Source organism: Silurus aristotelis (assembly GCF_946808225.1).
Source record: "Silurus aristotelis genome assembly, chromosome: 12".
Taxonomy (NCBI): Eukaryota; Metazoa; Chordata; class Actinopteri; order Siluriformes; family Siluridae; genus Silurus; species Silurus aristotelis.
In genome coordinates this window covers 7783618-7796653 of record NC_139585.1, presented here as the reverse complement: position 1 = coordinate 7796653, position 13036 = coordinate 7783618, and the positions used below count along the sequence as shown (strand labels likewise).

The following is a 13036-nucleotide window of genomic DNA, read 5'->3' as shown; positions in this document are numbered from 1 at the left end:
TATGTTATGTTTAATAATATAACTAATAGACATAGATATAAAAATAAATTTTTTTATTTTTTTTTTTACACATAGACAGGGTTTTGCACATAAAGTAAATAAATCACCCTTTTTTTTTTTTACATCCTTTACGTTCTAAGATTTAAAAAAGGACAAACAATCTCAAACTTTAGTGCTACTTGTTGTCAGAACTGTTGGTTGGAAACACGTAGCGCTATACTGCACTCCTTTTTTTATTTTTCTGTAGGCACATGCTGCAATAGTGACTGTGATAAGAGAACACACAAAAAGACTTGCAACTTTGAATTCAGTTGATAGATCTGTAAGAAAAACAGAAGTCATCATGTTTTCTAAAACCTACATCACAATCCCTACTAGCAAATAAAACACATTCACATTCATCTGTTAGGAGAAGTGTTGAGATTAATAATCGCAATAACAGTAGAAACGCGCTAGATAAATCAAAAACAGAATAACTATGAAACTGATATATTTATGTAAAACCTGCTCATTTGTCATTTAAAAATATTTCACCACACATTTCACCACACATGAGAACAAAGAGTAAACATAAAGCTAATTCTAGAACTGGGTAAAAACAAGCAAGATTACTCACTATAAAGTGATTCTGCATCTCCTGAAACAAATGTGTAAAACATTTACTTAAATAAAGTGAATATTAGTCAAAATCTGGTTTGTTAAATAGCAAATTTTACACAAAATCAATATAAAGGAATACACTATACAGTACCTTTTTTTGAAGAATTGTTGCCTGCTGTGAAAAGAATAAATCATATGGAATTTAGCATCACTTATCATATGTTTACGTTTACAGCATTTTGCAGGGACACATATCCAGGATGACTTATAATTATGCCATTTATAAACTGAGCAACTGAGTAAATAAGAGACTTGCTTAAGGGACCAGCAAGGTGGTCCTCCTGGGCTAGATGTGTTAGGTGTTAGATTTGAACACATGATTTTCCCATCAAAGTCAGAAGCGTTAAGTACCGAGATACCATTTCGTACATAATCTCCCAAATAGAGTACACCATCACAGTTCAGCAACTATTTTAGTATTTCTTCTCAAGGGACAATACTATAGAAATGAAACGTAGATATATTTTAGAGTAGTTAATATGCAGCTTGTACATTTACATTTACATTTATGGCATTTAGCAGATGCCCTTGTTCAGAGTGACAAACAAAAGTGCTTTGAGTCTCAATCAATATATTGATCTACACTGGTACGCTAGATTCAAACTATAGATAAATCAGACTACAACTCTTTTAAAAGTTTTTTTTTTTAAAGCAAACCTGGAGTGTTTCAAAAAGCAGTACAACAGTATAGATTTATTTGTATTATTATTATTATTATTATTATTGCTATTACAAATAATAATCATTATTCTTATTTGTATTATATTTTGCTGAATTTATTTGTACAGTAGTATAGATTTAACTTTAGATGGAACCGGAAAGCTGTGGTTCATTTAGGGAAACATGGACATTCTGAAGCGGAACATGATGCCCTTCCTTCAAAAACTGTGCCGGACAACATTTTTCCAACATAATAATAACCCCAAAACTCCTGCCAAGATAAAACTGCCTTGCTGAGGAAGTTGAAGGTGATAGAGTGGTCAAATATGTCTCCAGACCTGAACCCTATTGAGCACCTGTGGGACATCCTGAAGCAAAAGGTGGCGAAGCGCCATGTATCTAACATCCAGCAGCTCTGTGATGTCATTATGGAGGAGTGGAAAAGAATCCCAGCAACAACCTGTGCAGCCCTGGTGAATTCAATGCCCAGGAGGATTAAACTAGTGCTTGATAACAATGATGCTCACACAAAACCTTGACACTTTGGACACAGTTTCTTCACTTAGGATGTACTCACTTTTGTTGGCGGTTATTTAGACAATAACGGCTGTCAAGTTATTTTAAGAGGACAGTAAATCCAAGTTTCATTTCTATAATATTGTCTCTTGAAAACAGATAATAAAATGCTTGGTGAACTGTGAGGGCATCATAATCCATAATGCTGTACAGATGAAGGAATATAAATCAAAGGAACACTGTACCTGCATTGTGAGGTATATCCTTTGATGCTGCAAAAAGAATAATACATAAATAAACAAGTAAATAAATGAAAATGTAATAATTATTGAATAATAATCATCATCATCATCATCATCATCATCACCATCATCATCATCTTTACAAATTACAAATAAACTAACAGAAAAAAAAGGGAAATTACCTATGGTCACTATGAAATTGGCCTCGTTACATCCATGTCTCATTTGTATCCATAATATGTAAACACCGCTATCATTTACTGTTGGATTTGCAATCGTGTAATAATATGTGCGATTGCCATCCACTGGCTCCATTTGATTACTTAGGTTTTTTCCATTATGTTTAAAAAAATGGTCTTTGTAGACATACGATTTACATGTTACATTGCAGTTTAGAGTTAACAATTTCCCAACAGTCCCTGTTTGGTCTGGGCAGGTTATATTGACGTCTGAAAACAACAACAACAACAACAACAACAACAACAACAACAACAACAACAGAAAGTGTGAGTTAAAAAAATCTGCTAGATTACATTCACACAGAAACACTTCACTATGTCATTATGTAACTTAGCTTTGTCTAGTGGTGCTTTATCAGAGCAGATCAATAAGTAAAATCTATATTACTTTACCAAGTATTTTACTTACCTGTATTCTTTCCATAGACAGTGATCAGCAGGACTGACATCAGCATCCAGTGAAGAAGATATGTTTGATCCATGGCATCTTTTCTTTTGGAGCAAAACATGATTATTGCTTATCACTAATGTTATAGATCACATGTGATTTATTTGTGACACTCACAAAATGAGTTTTGTTGAAATGATTACCTTTATGTCCTTCTACTGCAATGCTTATTTATTTTATCCTGATGCATATAATTTAATGCTAACGAGAGACTTTGAAAAAAACACATGGAGACAAATATTTCATTTAACGGACACAGGGGGGCAGTAACAACGAGCGCCGCGTCACAATTAGCGATGCACAGAGCAAGACGAGCTCATAATCCGAGTGACTGGAGTATGAGCAATAGTTGTCCTGCTTTGCTGATTTCTTTGTATTATTTGTAATATTTTCAGGTCAGTTCCACACCTTTTTTTGTGATTACAAATGTTTACAAACTAATATGGATCCCCAGTGATTTGTGTTCCATGAGTGAAAATTATGTTAAATGTGAAAGTTAAATTTAATAGCACGCGGTTAAGAAAATGGCGGCCGGCGGCCCCATGTTGCTTATTTTATATGTTTCTTATGGCTCTGAGGCATTTATGTATTATTTTAGTGTGTGTTGAAAACAGTTCTGTTTGTGACACAATGTTGTAAAAAGGTAAAAGGTTAATACTACAAATATACAGGTGCAGTTCATAGCACTGAATACTAAGTTATTAGACAGCTAAATTTATTTTTCAGGTTTATGTTCTTATAGTGTAAATGTAATACTGCACATGAGGGTTATTCTGTTGTATAAAGTGTTGTATAAGGCGAACACCTAAAATGTAAAGTTATTACAAAATTACTCTTTTGATAAGAGGATAAAGAGGAAAGATGTCTAAGCGAATGGGTAAATATGATTGATGTTAGACTAAAATTAGGACTTAAAGGGAGTATGTTTATTTTTGGTTTCATATTAATGTTAACAAGTTGATGTCTGTAAAATGTGTGATGATACATTTATGTGGAAACAGAACTTGAAAGACTATTTAAATGTCATGTTATCCAAATGTGGATATAACCTGTTTCAATGTGGAACAGACAAAGAACAGAAGATAATTCATTAATGCAGATACAAAGTTAATAATAAAGATAATCCGAGTGACTGGAGTATGAGCAACAGTTGTCCTGCTTTGCTGATTTCTTTGTATTATTTGTAATATTTTCAGAGCACTCCGATCAGAGGATTATACAAATATATCTGCCAGTGGGGACCTAGTCGGGACCCGCTACATATTCATAAAGTGATTATTAACAAATGTGATTTATCCATGCGTTTTCCCTACATGCAAAATCAGATATGGGTACATTTGTAAAAACAAACACTCTCTCTCTCTCTCTCTCTCTCTCTCTCTCTCTCTCTCTCTCTCTCTCTCTCTCTCTCTCTCTCTCTCTCTCACACACACACACACACACACTTTATCTCGCTATCTACAGTATATTCATGAAATTGAAACATTGAGACAGCTCCTTATGACAAATAGCTTTGTCAATCTGGACAGTTCACTTCACGTTTATGTCTTCTATGAAACATTAAACTTTACTATACATCCTCACTAGTCTTAAAATTTGTGGCACAGCAAATCATGGGTTTGCTAAATACCCGAAGAGTCTGTTATTTTAGTTGATATAGAGAGATGCATGTCGGTAGTTTGCTTTCAATGCGCTTTTTGGTAATATATTGCATCCCAACAAAGTTTTCTTATTCTACTGAAAGACTATTTGTTTTTTTGAAAGACTTTAGGTTCCAATGTATAATTATTTTGCAGATGAAGACTTTAATGCACAACTGTCAATTCTCTGTCTAAGGGTATCTGCCAAATGCTGTAAATATAAATGTTAATTAAACTGTGGAACACAATATTTCTAAGTACAGAGATCACTAACAGTGCAAACATGTGGCAAATCTATAGTTAAATGCTCCACATAAAAAAGAGACCAGAAGGCTTCAGACTTACGAATCCTGAGTGTTGACACAGCAGTGAATATTGCTTCTAGGTCTTCTTTTGTTCTCCAAACCTTCACTTTAAAGTCAATTTGTCTTGTGATAGTTCAGTAATCTTTTTTAAGAAACAAAACACACTGATATAAGGTTAAAGTTATGCCTATATCATGCATAGACAAATCCAAACATTTATAGATCTCAGATATAGCTCAAATTACATCATCCTGAGTGGGATTATCCACCCCCAACACACCACACCCCCTACTCTGTCTCACTCTCTGTCTCTCACACACACACACACACACACACACACACACACACACACACACACACACACACACACACACACACACACACACACACACACACACACACACATTTACGTCTGGTTTCCCTTGGCATGATATCTAGGAAATTCCCATTACACAACCATCTTGAATACTTGAAGTGATCCCTTCTTTATTATTAACCCTGATATTGCATTTACTTTTGTGACCTTCTTTTATCCATCGGGTCAAATTGACAATGGACATATTTGAAATTTTTATTTAAAAACAATTATAAATATAGTTTTAGTTTATAGCCCATTACCAGAAATTTTATTTATCTCAACTTAAAACAATATAGATAACATATATGGTTAATGTTAGCAATCAATCTCTACTAGATCACATTTACCAAGTGTGATTGTTTTTTGTCATAAGGTAAAAATTGATGTAAAAAATTCCACTGTACTCAAGTAATTTTGAAAAAAATTATGAGACAATGTTTTTATTAACAATTATTATTTCGAATGCAAACTCTCAAAAGATGAACTTGAACAGTAAATCACTTTGATCTTTCTGTATTAAAATAAAGATAAGAGGCATATTTCTTGCATTAGAGGGTGGTAATTGGGAAAACACATGCTTTCAAAGTATTTGGCCAAATGTACAGTGCTTCCCATTTCCCACATTTTGTTATGTTACAGCCTAATTCTTATATCTATACAATAGATCTCAAGGATGAGCAGTGATGCTGTTCTCAATTTTGAGTATCATAGCAAAGGCTATAAATACTTATTTAAATTTTTTTACAAATTTTTTTTTTATAAATTTGCAAAGATTTCAAACAAACTTCTTTTACGTTCTTATTATTGGGTATTGTTCGTAGAATTTTTTGAAAAATTATGAATTCAATTGATTTTGGAATAAGTCTGTAAAATAAAATGCAGAAAAAGTGAAACTTGAATACTTTCTGGATGCACAGTATACAACTGATGTACTTTTTGCAGTTTCTGCATGTGGTTTGTGTCTTTCTGTCCTTTGATGGTCCACACAGCTCTCTTAGTGTGAATGCAGGACAATCAACCTGTCTGTCTGTTCTTAGATAAATATGTCTGCGGGTCACTTCCAATGGTTGACTGGGGAGCTTTTTCAGTGGCTGGCTCTTGGGCTGCTCCAGCAGCCGTCTGTGGTGCGCCTTGTGGTGCATATTATGAATAAAGCTGATCTTTATATTTACTTTTGGAATCAGAATATTTGGAATTTATTCCTATATTATCCCCATACTCTTAGAAATCCTTCTGTTCCACACCACTATGTGTCTGACCTTCTTCAAATATAAGCTCTAAAGTAAAGACCTGCACGGGAAGGATTTTTCAGTCTCGGTCCTGCAAAGTTCTGTCCTGCTTGACTCCTTTAACTGCTAATCTGCTTTTTTTGGGGTTCTTTTGCTTCCCTTTTAAATATAAATAAAAAAGAAACAGAAATTTAACAAACATTTCTATTTCAGTTGAGTTTGACTTTTTGGTGTAAATGATGAACATGGACATGAACAAAGTGCAGGTCTCTACACTGAAAAAAATGTTTTTTTGGGTGTAGTAACATATATCTGTCAGGCTGCAGACGCGGAAGCCGATATAGTCCGATCATTGTCCTTTTATTTCAACAACCGTACAACACAAAAACACTCATAAGCCGTTGAAAACAACAAACAAAGACATCCGCTCGATACGCGTTGTCCGCTATGAGTTCGAATGTCCCAAGCATAATCCATAAAGCCTTCGGCAATGAGTAATCCAAGTCGGAAGTGGAATTCGCATATACAGCCGGCGGTCGAGCAGCCACGCGATTGTCCAGCTTGACAATATAACGACCGACAGCCTGTGACTCAAGAACGTGAGTTTATGTAGTCTGATCTTTCATGAGCCACAGCTGTCGGTAATCTTGGGAAGCAGCGTGACTGCTATCAAGGGGGGCGTGGCAGGGTGGATCTCTGACAGCTACAGACGGGGGCGTGGCAGGGTGAATCCCTGACAGCTACAGAGGGGGGCGTGGCAGGGTGAATCCCTGACAATATCAAATCAACCTTCATAATTTCTACACAGCAATATTAAATTTCAATGAGAACATCTCTAGGTTATGTATGTAACCTTAGTTCCCTGAGGTAACGGGGCACTGCGTCGAAACGCTTGGGAAACGCGCCTGTGTGTTAACGCTCTGACATAATGTGTGTAATCAGTCAAAAATTGGATGCTTGACTTCTAAAGAAGTAGATGTCAACCTTTTAAACATCCCGAACCATCTAGAGATGTACCAGCACCAATTGGATCCCACTTCATGTGGAGTTTGGACATTGGACCTCCTTGATTGTTTAAAGGATCCAGATGGAGAAGCTGGTTTTGGATCTATGATGATCGCAAATGTTAAGTTATTTTATTACGTTTAGTACGTTCCAGGACTTGTGTTTGTATGCTACAAGCCTATTAAACATGATAGAGTTACTTTTGCTTCCATTGCGTGGTCACTACCCTGACAAAATGTGACTATGAGTAAAAAGTACATGCCAAGTAATCCTATATTCTGCGCAAAAGAATATACAAGCACATTTCAATTATGCCAAAAATTCAGTCCCACCAAACCATGTGGGGAAATTGGGGTTATGGTCTGATTTGACAACTGTTTAATTTAGCCATAATTCAAAAGGTATGTTTGGCACAAAGCAATCCAAGGAACTCCATACCTACAGTGAAGCATGGTGGGGGTAGCAAGATGATTTGGTGCTGCTTCTCAAGATTGATGGGAAAACAAATAGCTCCAAATACTATAATCATATTGGTATAGGTGTTCAGACTTATGCAATCAGTGTGTTTTTTTATAATTATTATTTTAAATATTTACCAATAATTTAATAATTTTTTTATCCGGATTTCTGTTCGTTAGAATATTGCATTAAGAATATAACAGGTCTGACATTGATGTTGTTATTTTTATTGTATTTTAAAATGGGGTGACCTTTTATACATACTTTTTAAATCCATTGAATTTCCTGACCATTACTTAGAGGTGGTTATCTGATTAAAAAAATAATTGTGTGTAGTAAAGCTATTCAAGAAGTCTTGTGCCATGACTCATGTAAAAATTAGAATGTTTTTCTTCTAATATTGAGAAGCCTCAGGCTTTACACAGAGCACACAAACATCACATAATATGCACAAAGGTGAGTATTCTCTAGCTATTACAGATTACAGATAGAAATCAAAAAAGAATTGTTTCTTTGTACTGTAAATAACATTCATAAATAACTTCATTCTGTTTGCCAAAATTTTTAGTGAAAGTGCTGTTGAGTGTGAGTATTAAAAGAATACATACAAATATAATGATAAATTAATGAGAAAATAGCAATAAACACAGTTCTGTCCAGTATCTGTTTATTAAAAATCATGTTTATATATTTATGCATTTATGTCATGTATAAAACAAATTAAAAACAAATATAAAAAAAAATTCACTTTGGTGCACAGTCTTCTTCTTTCAGCTGCTCCTGTTAGGGGTCGCCACAGCGGATCGTCCGTCTCCATACCCCCCTGTCCTCTACATCTGCTCTTTCAAACCAACTACCTGCATGTCTTCCCTCACCACATCCATAAACCTCCTCCTTGGTCTTCCTCTTTTCCTCCTTCCTGGTGGTTCCATTTTCAGCATTCTCCTACTGATATACCCCATGTCCCTCCACTGCTCATGTCCAAACCATCTCAATCTCTCCTCCCTCACCTTGTCTCCAAAACGTAATACATGCGCTGTCCCTCTAATAAACTCATTATTAATCTTGTCCATCCTAGTCACTCCAAACACAAAAATACTTGCAACTTTGAATCCAGTTGATAGATCTGTAAGAAAAACAAAGTCATCATGTTTTCTAAAACCTACATCACAATCCCTAATAGCAAATAAAACACATTTATATTCATCTGTAAGGAGAAGTGTGGAGATTAATAATCGCAATAGCAGTAGTAAGGCAATAGACAAATCGAAATCAGAACTATGAAACTGATATATATTTATGTAAAACCTGGCCGTTTGTCATTTAAAAATATACTATTTCACCACACGAGATCAAAGAGTAAAGATAAAGCTAATTCTAGAACTGGGTAAAAACAAGCAAGATTACTCACTATAAGGTGATTCTGCATCTCCTGAAACAAATGTGTAAAACATTTACTTAAATAAAGTGAATATTAGTCAAAATCTGGTTTGTAAAATAGCAAATTATACTATGATTATTATTATTATAAACATTTTAGATGATCACCTATTTTACTGCTATCACACAAAGTCAATATAAAGGAATACACTATACAGTACTATATAGTACTATACAATTGTTGCCTGCTGTGAAAAGAATAAATCATATGGAATTTAGCATCACTTTTCATATGTTTACGTTTACAGCATTTTGCAGAGACCCATATCCAGGATGACTTATAATTATGCCATTTATAAACTAAGCAACTGAGTAATTAAGAGACTTGCTAAAGGGACAAGCAAGGTGGTGCTGGGATTTCAACACATGATTTTCCCATCCAAAGTCAGAAGCGTTAAGTACCGAGATACCATCGCCTACATACAGTATCTCCCAAATAGAGTACACCATCACAGTTCAGCAACTATTTTAGTATTTCTTTTCAAGGGACAATACTGTAGAAATGAAACTTGGATATATTTTAGAGTACCGTAATTTCCGGACTATTAAGCACACCCATATATAAGCCGCACCCACTGAATTTGACAAAGATTTTTATTTTGAACATAAATAAGCCTCACCTGTCTATAAGACGCAGGTGTCTACACTGAAACTAATTAACTTTACACAGGCTTTAACGAAAGACAGTGCCTGTTAAACGGTGTAACGGGTGAAATATGTTGTGGCTCCTTTAAGAGCAGAGCGGCATTTTGGGAATAGCCTGCCGCCAAATTTTCCGGTATTACTGCATGTGTGCAAGAGCTAGGAATATGTCCTTATTATTTTCTGATGCTCATTTCTAAGTTTCTTTGACTAACCCGTAACGCTGTTGCCAAGAAAAATAAAAAAGCAAGAGTTTTGGAAACCTGTCTGTGCTTATATGATTTCTGTTGCAACTGGAGTTAGCGAGCTCTCCCATGACCCTGATACAACGCATTACAACGGCTTGTATCTAAACAGTAGCCTACCAGTGAACAATGAAAGTCATTGTTCACTGTCTTCCTCCTTCCTTTCAAAACAATTTCTCTCGGGAGTTTATCATTTGGCATCGTCGTGCGTTTAATAATCACCACAGGTGAAGCTTTTCTCCCGATGCCGTGCAGCTCAGAACACAGGTGAGGTGCGTTTTTTCGTTTCCGTTCTGCAATTTCGGTGATCTAATGTTATGTCACTCAGTTTTTTGGCTTGAAGTTTGTGAAACCGGGAAAAACCCAGGAAAAATTCATAAATAAGCCGCTTCGTTGTTTAAGCCACGGGGTTCAAAGCGTGGGAAAAAAGTAGCGGCTTATAGACTGGAAAGTTAATGGTAGGTAATGTGCAGCTTGTACATTTACATTTATGGCATTTAGCAGATGCCCTAATCCAGAGTGATGTACAAAGTGCTTTTATTCTCTATCAATAAATAGATCTACACTGGTACGCTAGATTACAAACTATAGATATATCAGGCTACAACTCTGGTAAAAGTTTTTGTAAGCAAACCTGGAGTGTTTTAAGAAGCAGTACAGCAGTATAGATTTATTTTTATTACAGTAAAACCCTATTGTACGAGCAACTAATAGCATCAGTCACTTAGTTCATCTCTGGTCGCTCGGTTGTTCTCGTCGTTCAGTGCAGCAAAAGCTTAACTTTTTTTAGTGTTATATTTTTATTTTACTAGAATCTTGAAATGTCTCCAGACCTGAACCATATTGAGCACCTGTGGAGCATCCTCAAACGAAAGCTAGAGAAGCACCATGTATCTAACATCCAGCAGCTCTGTGATGCCATTATGGAGGAGTGGCAAAGAATCCTAGCAACAACCTGTGCATCTTCGGTGAATTCAATGCCCAGGAGGATTAAACTAGTGCTTGATAACAATGATGCTCACACAAAATATTGACACTTTGGACATTTTTTAACATGTTCACTTAGGGTGTACTTACTTTTGTTGGAAGTTATATAACGGCTGTAAAGTTATTTTTGGAGGACAGTAAATCCAAGTTTCTTTTCTATAGTATTGTCTCTTGAAAACATGTAATAAAATGCTTGGTGAACTGTGAGGGCATCATAATCCATAATGCTGTACAGATGAGGAATATAAATCAAAGGAACACTGTACCTGCATTGTGAGGTATATCCTTTGATGCTGCAAAAAGAATAATACATAAATAAACAAGTAAATAAATGAAAATGTAATAATTATTGAATAATCATCATCATCATCATCATCATCATCATAACAAATAACAAATAAACTAACAGAAAAAAAAGGGAAATTACCTACGGTCACTGTGAAATTGGTGCTGTTACATCTATGTCTCATTTGAATCCATAATGTGTAAACACGGCTATCATTTACTGTTGGATTTGCAATCGTGTAATAATATGTGCGATTGCCATCCACTGGCTCCATTTGATTACTGAGGTTTTTTCCATTATGTTTAAAAAAATGGTTTTCATAGACATACGATTTACATGTTACATTGCAGTTTAGAGTTAACAATTCTCCAACAGTCCCTGTTTGGTCTGGGCAGGTTATATTGACATCTAAAAACAATAACAACATAACGTGTGAGTAAATGAAATCTAATAGATTACAAACACACACAAAAACTTCACTATGTCATTATGTAACTTAGCTTTGTCTAGTGGTGCTTTATCAGAGCAGATCAATAAGGAAAATCTATATTACTTTACCAAGAATTTTACTTACCTGTATTCTTTCCATAGACAGTGATCAGCAGGACTGACATCAGCATCCAGTAAAGAAGATATGTTTGATCCATGGCATCTTTTCTTTTGAAGCAAAACATGATTATTGCTTATCACTAATGTTATAGATCACATGTGATTTATTCATAAAGTGATTATTAACAAATGCGTTTCCCCTACATGCAAAATCAGATATGGGTACATTTGTAAAAACAAACACTCTCTCTCTCTCACACACACACACACACACACACACACACACACACACACACACACACACACACACACACACACACACACACACACACACTTTATCTCGCTATCTACAGTATATTAACGAAATTGAAACATTGAGACAGCTCCTTATGACAAATAGCTTTGTCAATCTGGACAGTTCACATCATCACTAGTTTTAAAATTTGTGGCACAGCAAATCATGGGTTTGCTAAATACCCGAAGAGTCTGTTATTTTAGTTGATATAGAGAGATGCATGTCGGTAGTTTGCTTTCAATGCGCTTTTTGGTAATATATTGCATCCCAACAAAGTTTTCTTATTCTACTGAAAGACTATTTTAGGTTCCAATGTATAATTATTTTGCGGATGGAGACTTTAAAGCACGTCTGTTAATTCTGTCTAATCTAATATCTGCCAACTGCTTTAAATATAAATGTTAATTAAACTGTGGAACACATTATTTCTAAGTACAGAGATCATTAACAGTGCAAACATGTGGCAAATCTATAGTTAAATGCTCCACATAAAAAGGAGACCAGAAGGCTTCAGACTTACTTACGGATCCTGAGTGTTGACACAGCAGTGAATATTGCTTCTAGGTCTTCTTTTGTTCTCCAAACCTTCACTTTTAAGTCAATTTGTCTTGTGATAGTTCAGCAATCTTTTTTAAGTAATAAAACACACTGACATAAGGTTAAAGTTATGCCTATATCATGCATAGACAAATCCAAACATTTATAGATCTCAGATATAGCTCAAATGACATCATCCTTGAATACTTCAAATGATCCCTTCTTTATTATTAACCCTGATATTGCATTCACTTTTGTAACCTTCTTTTATCCATCGGGTCAAATTAACCCTGG

General features: G+C 35.1%; 1 protein-coding gene across 1 annotated transcript; it reads right to left on the bottom strand.

Annotated features, from left to right (window-relative positions):
* Nucleotides 1–12797, bottom strand: LOC310734529 (uncharacterized protein). The gene is made up of 7 exons (XM_083556676.1): nt 12730–12797; nt 11936–12018; nt 11503–11769; nt 2082–2108; nt 752–775; nt 617–637; nt 1–320 (listed from the first exon to the last, which is right to left on the bottom strand). The coding sequence occupies exons 2-7, from the start codon at nt 12006–12008 to the stop codon at nt 163–165; spliced, it is 570 nt and encodes a 189-aa protein (XP_083412802.1). The 5' UTR covers nt 12009–12018; nt 12730–12797; the 3' UTR covers nt 1–162.
* Nucleotides 12798–13036: the final 239 nt, after the last annotated feature.

Coding starts and splice junctions, on each gene's coding strand:
- LOC310734529 (XM_083556676.1), bottom strand. CDS start 12,008: ATGGATCAAACATATCTTCTTTACTGGATGCTGATGTCAGTCCTGCTG. Junction 2,109..11,502: donor CAATTTCACAGTGACCGTAG/GTAATTTCCCTT, acceptor TTCTTTTTGCAG/CATCAAAGGATATACCTCAC. Junction 776..2,081: donor GGATATACCTCACAATGCAG/GTACAGTGTTCC, acceptor TTCTTTTCACAG/CAGGCAACAATTCTTCAAAA.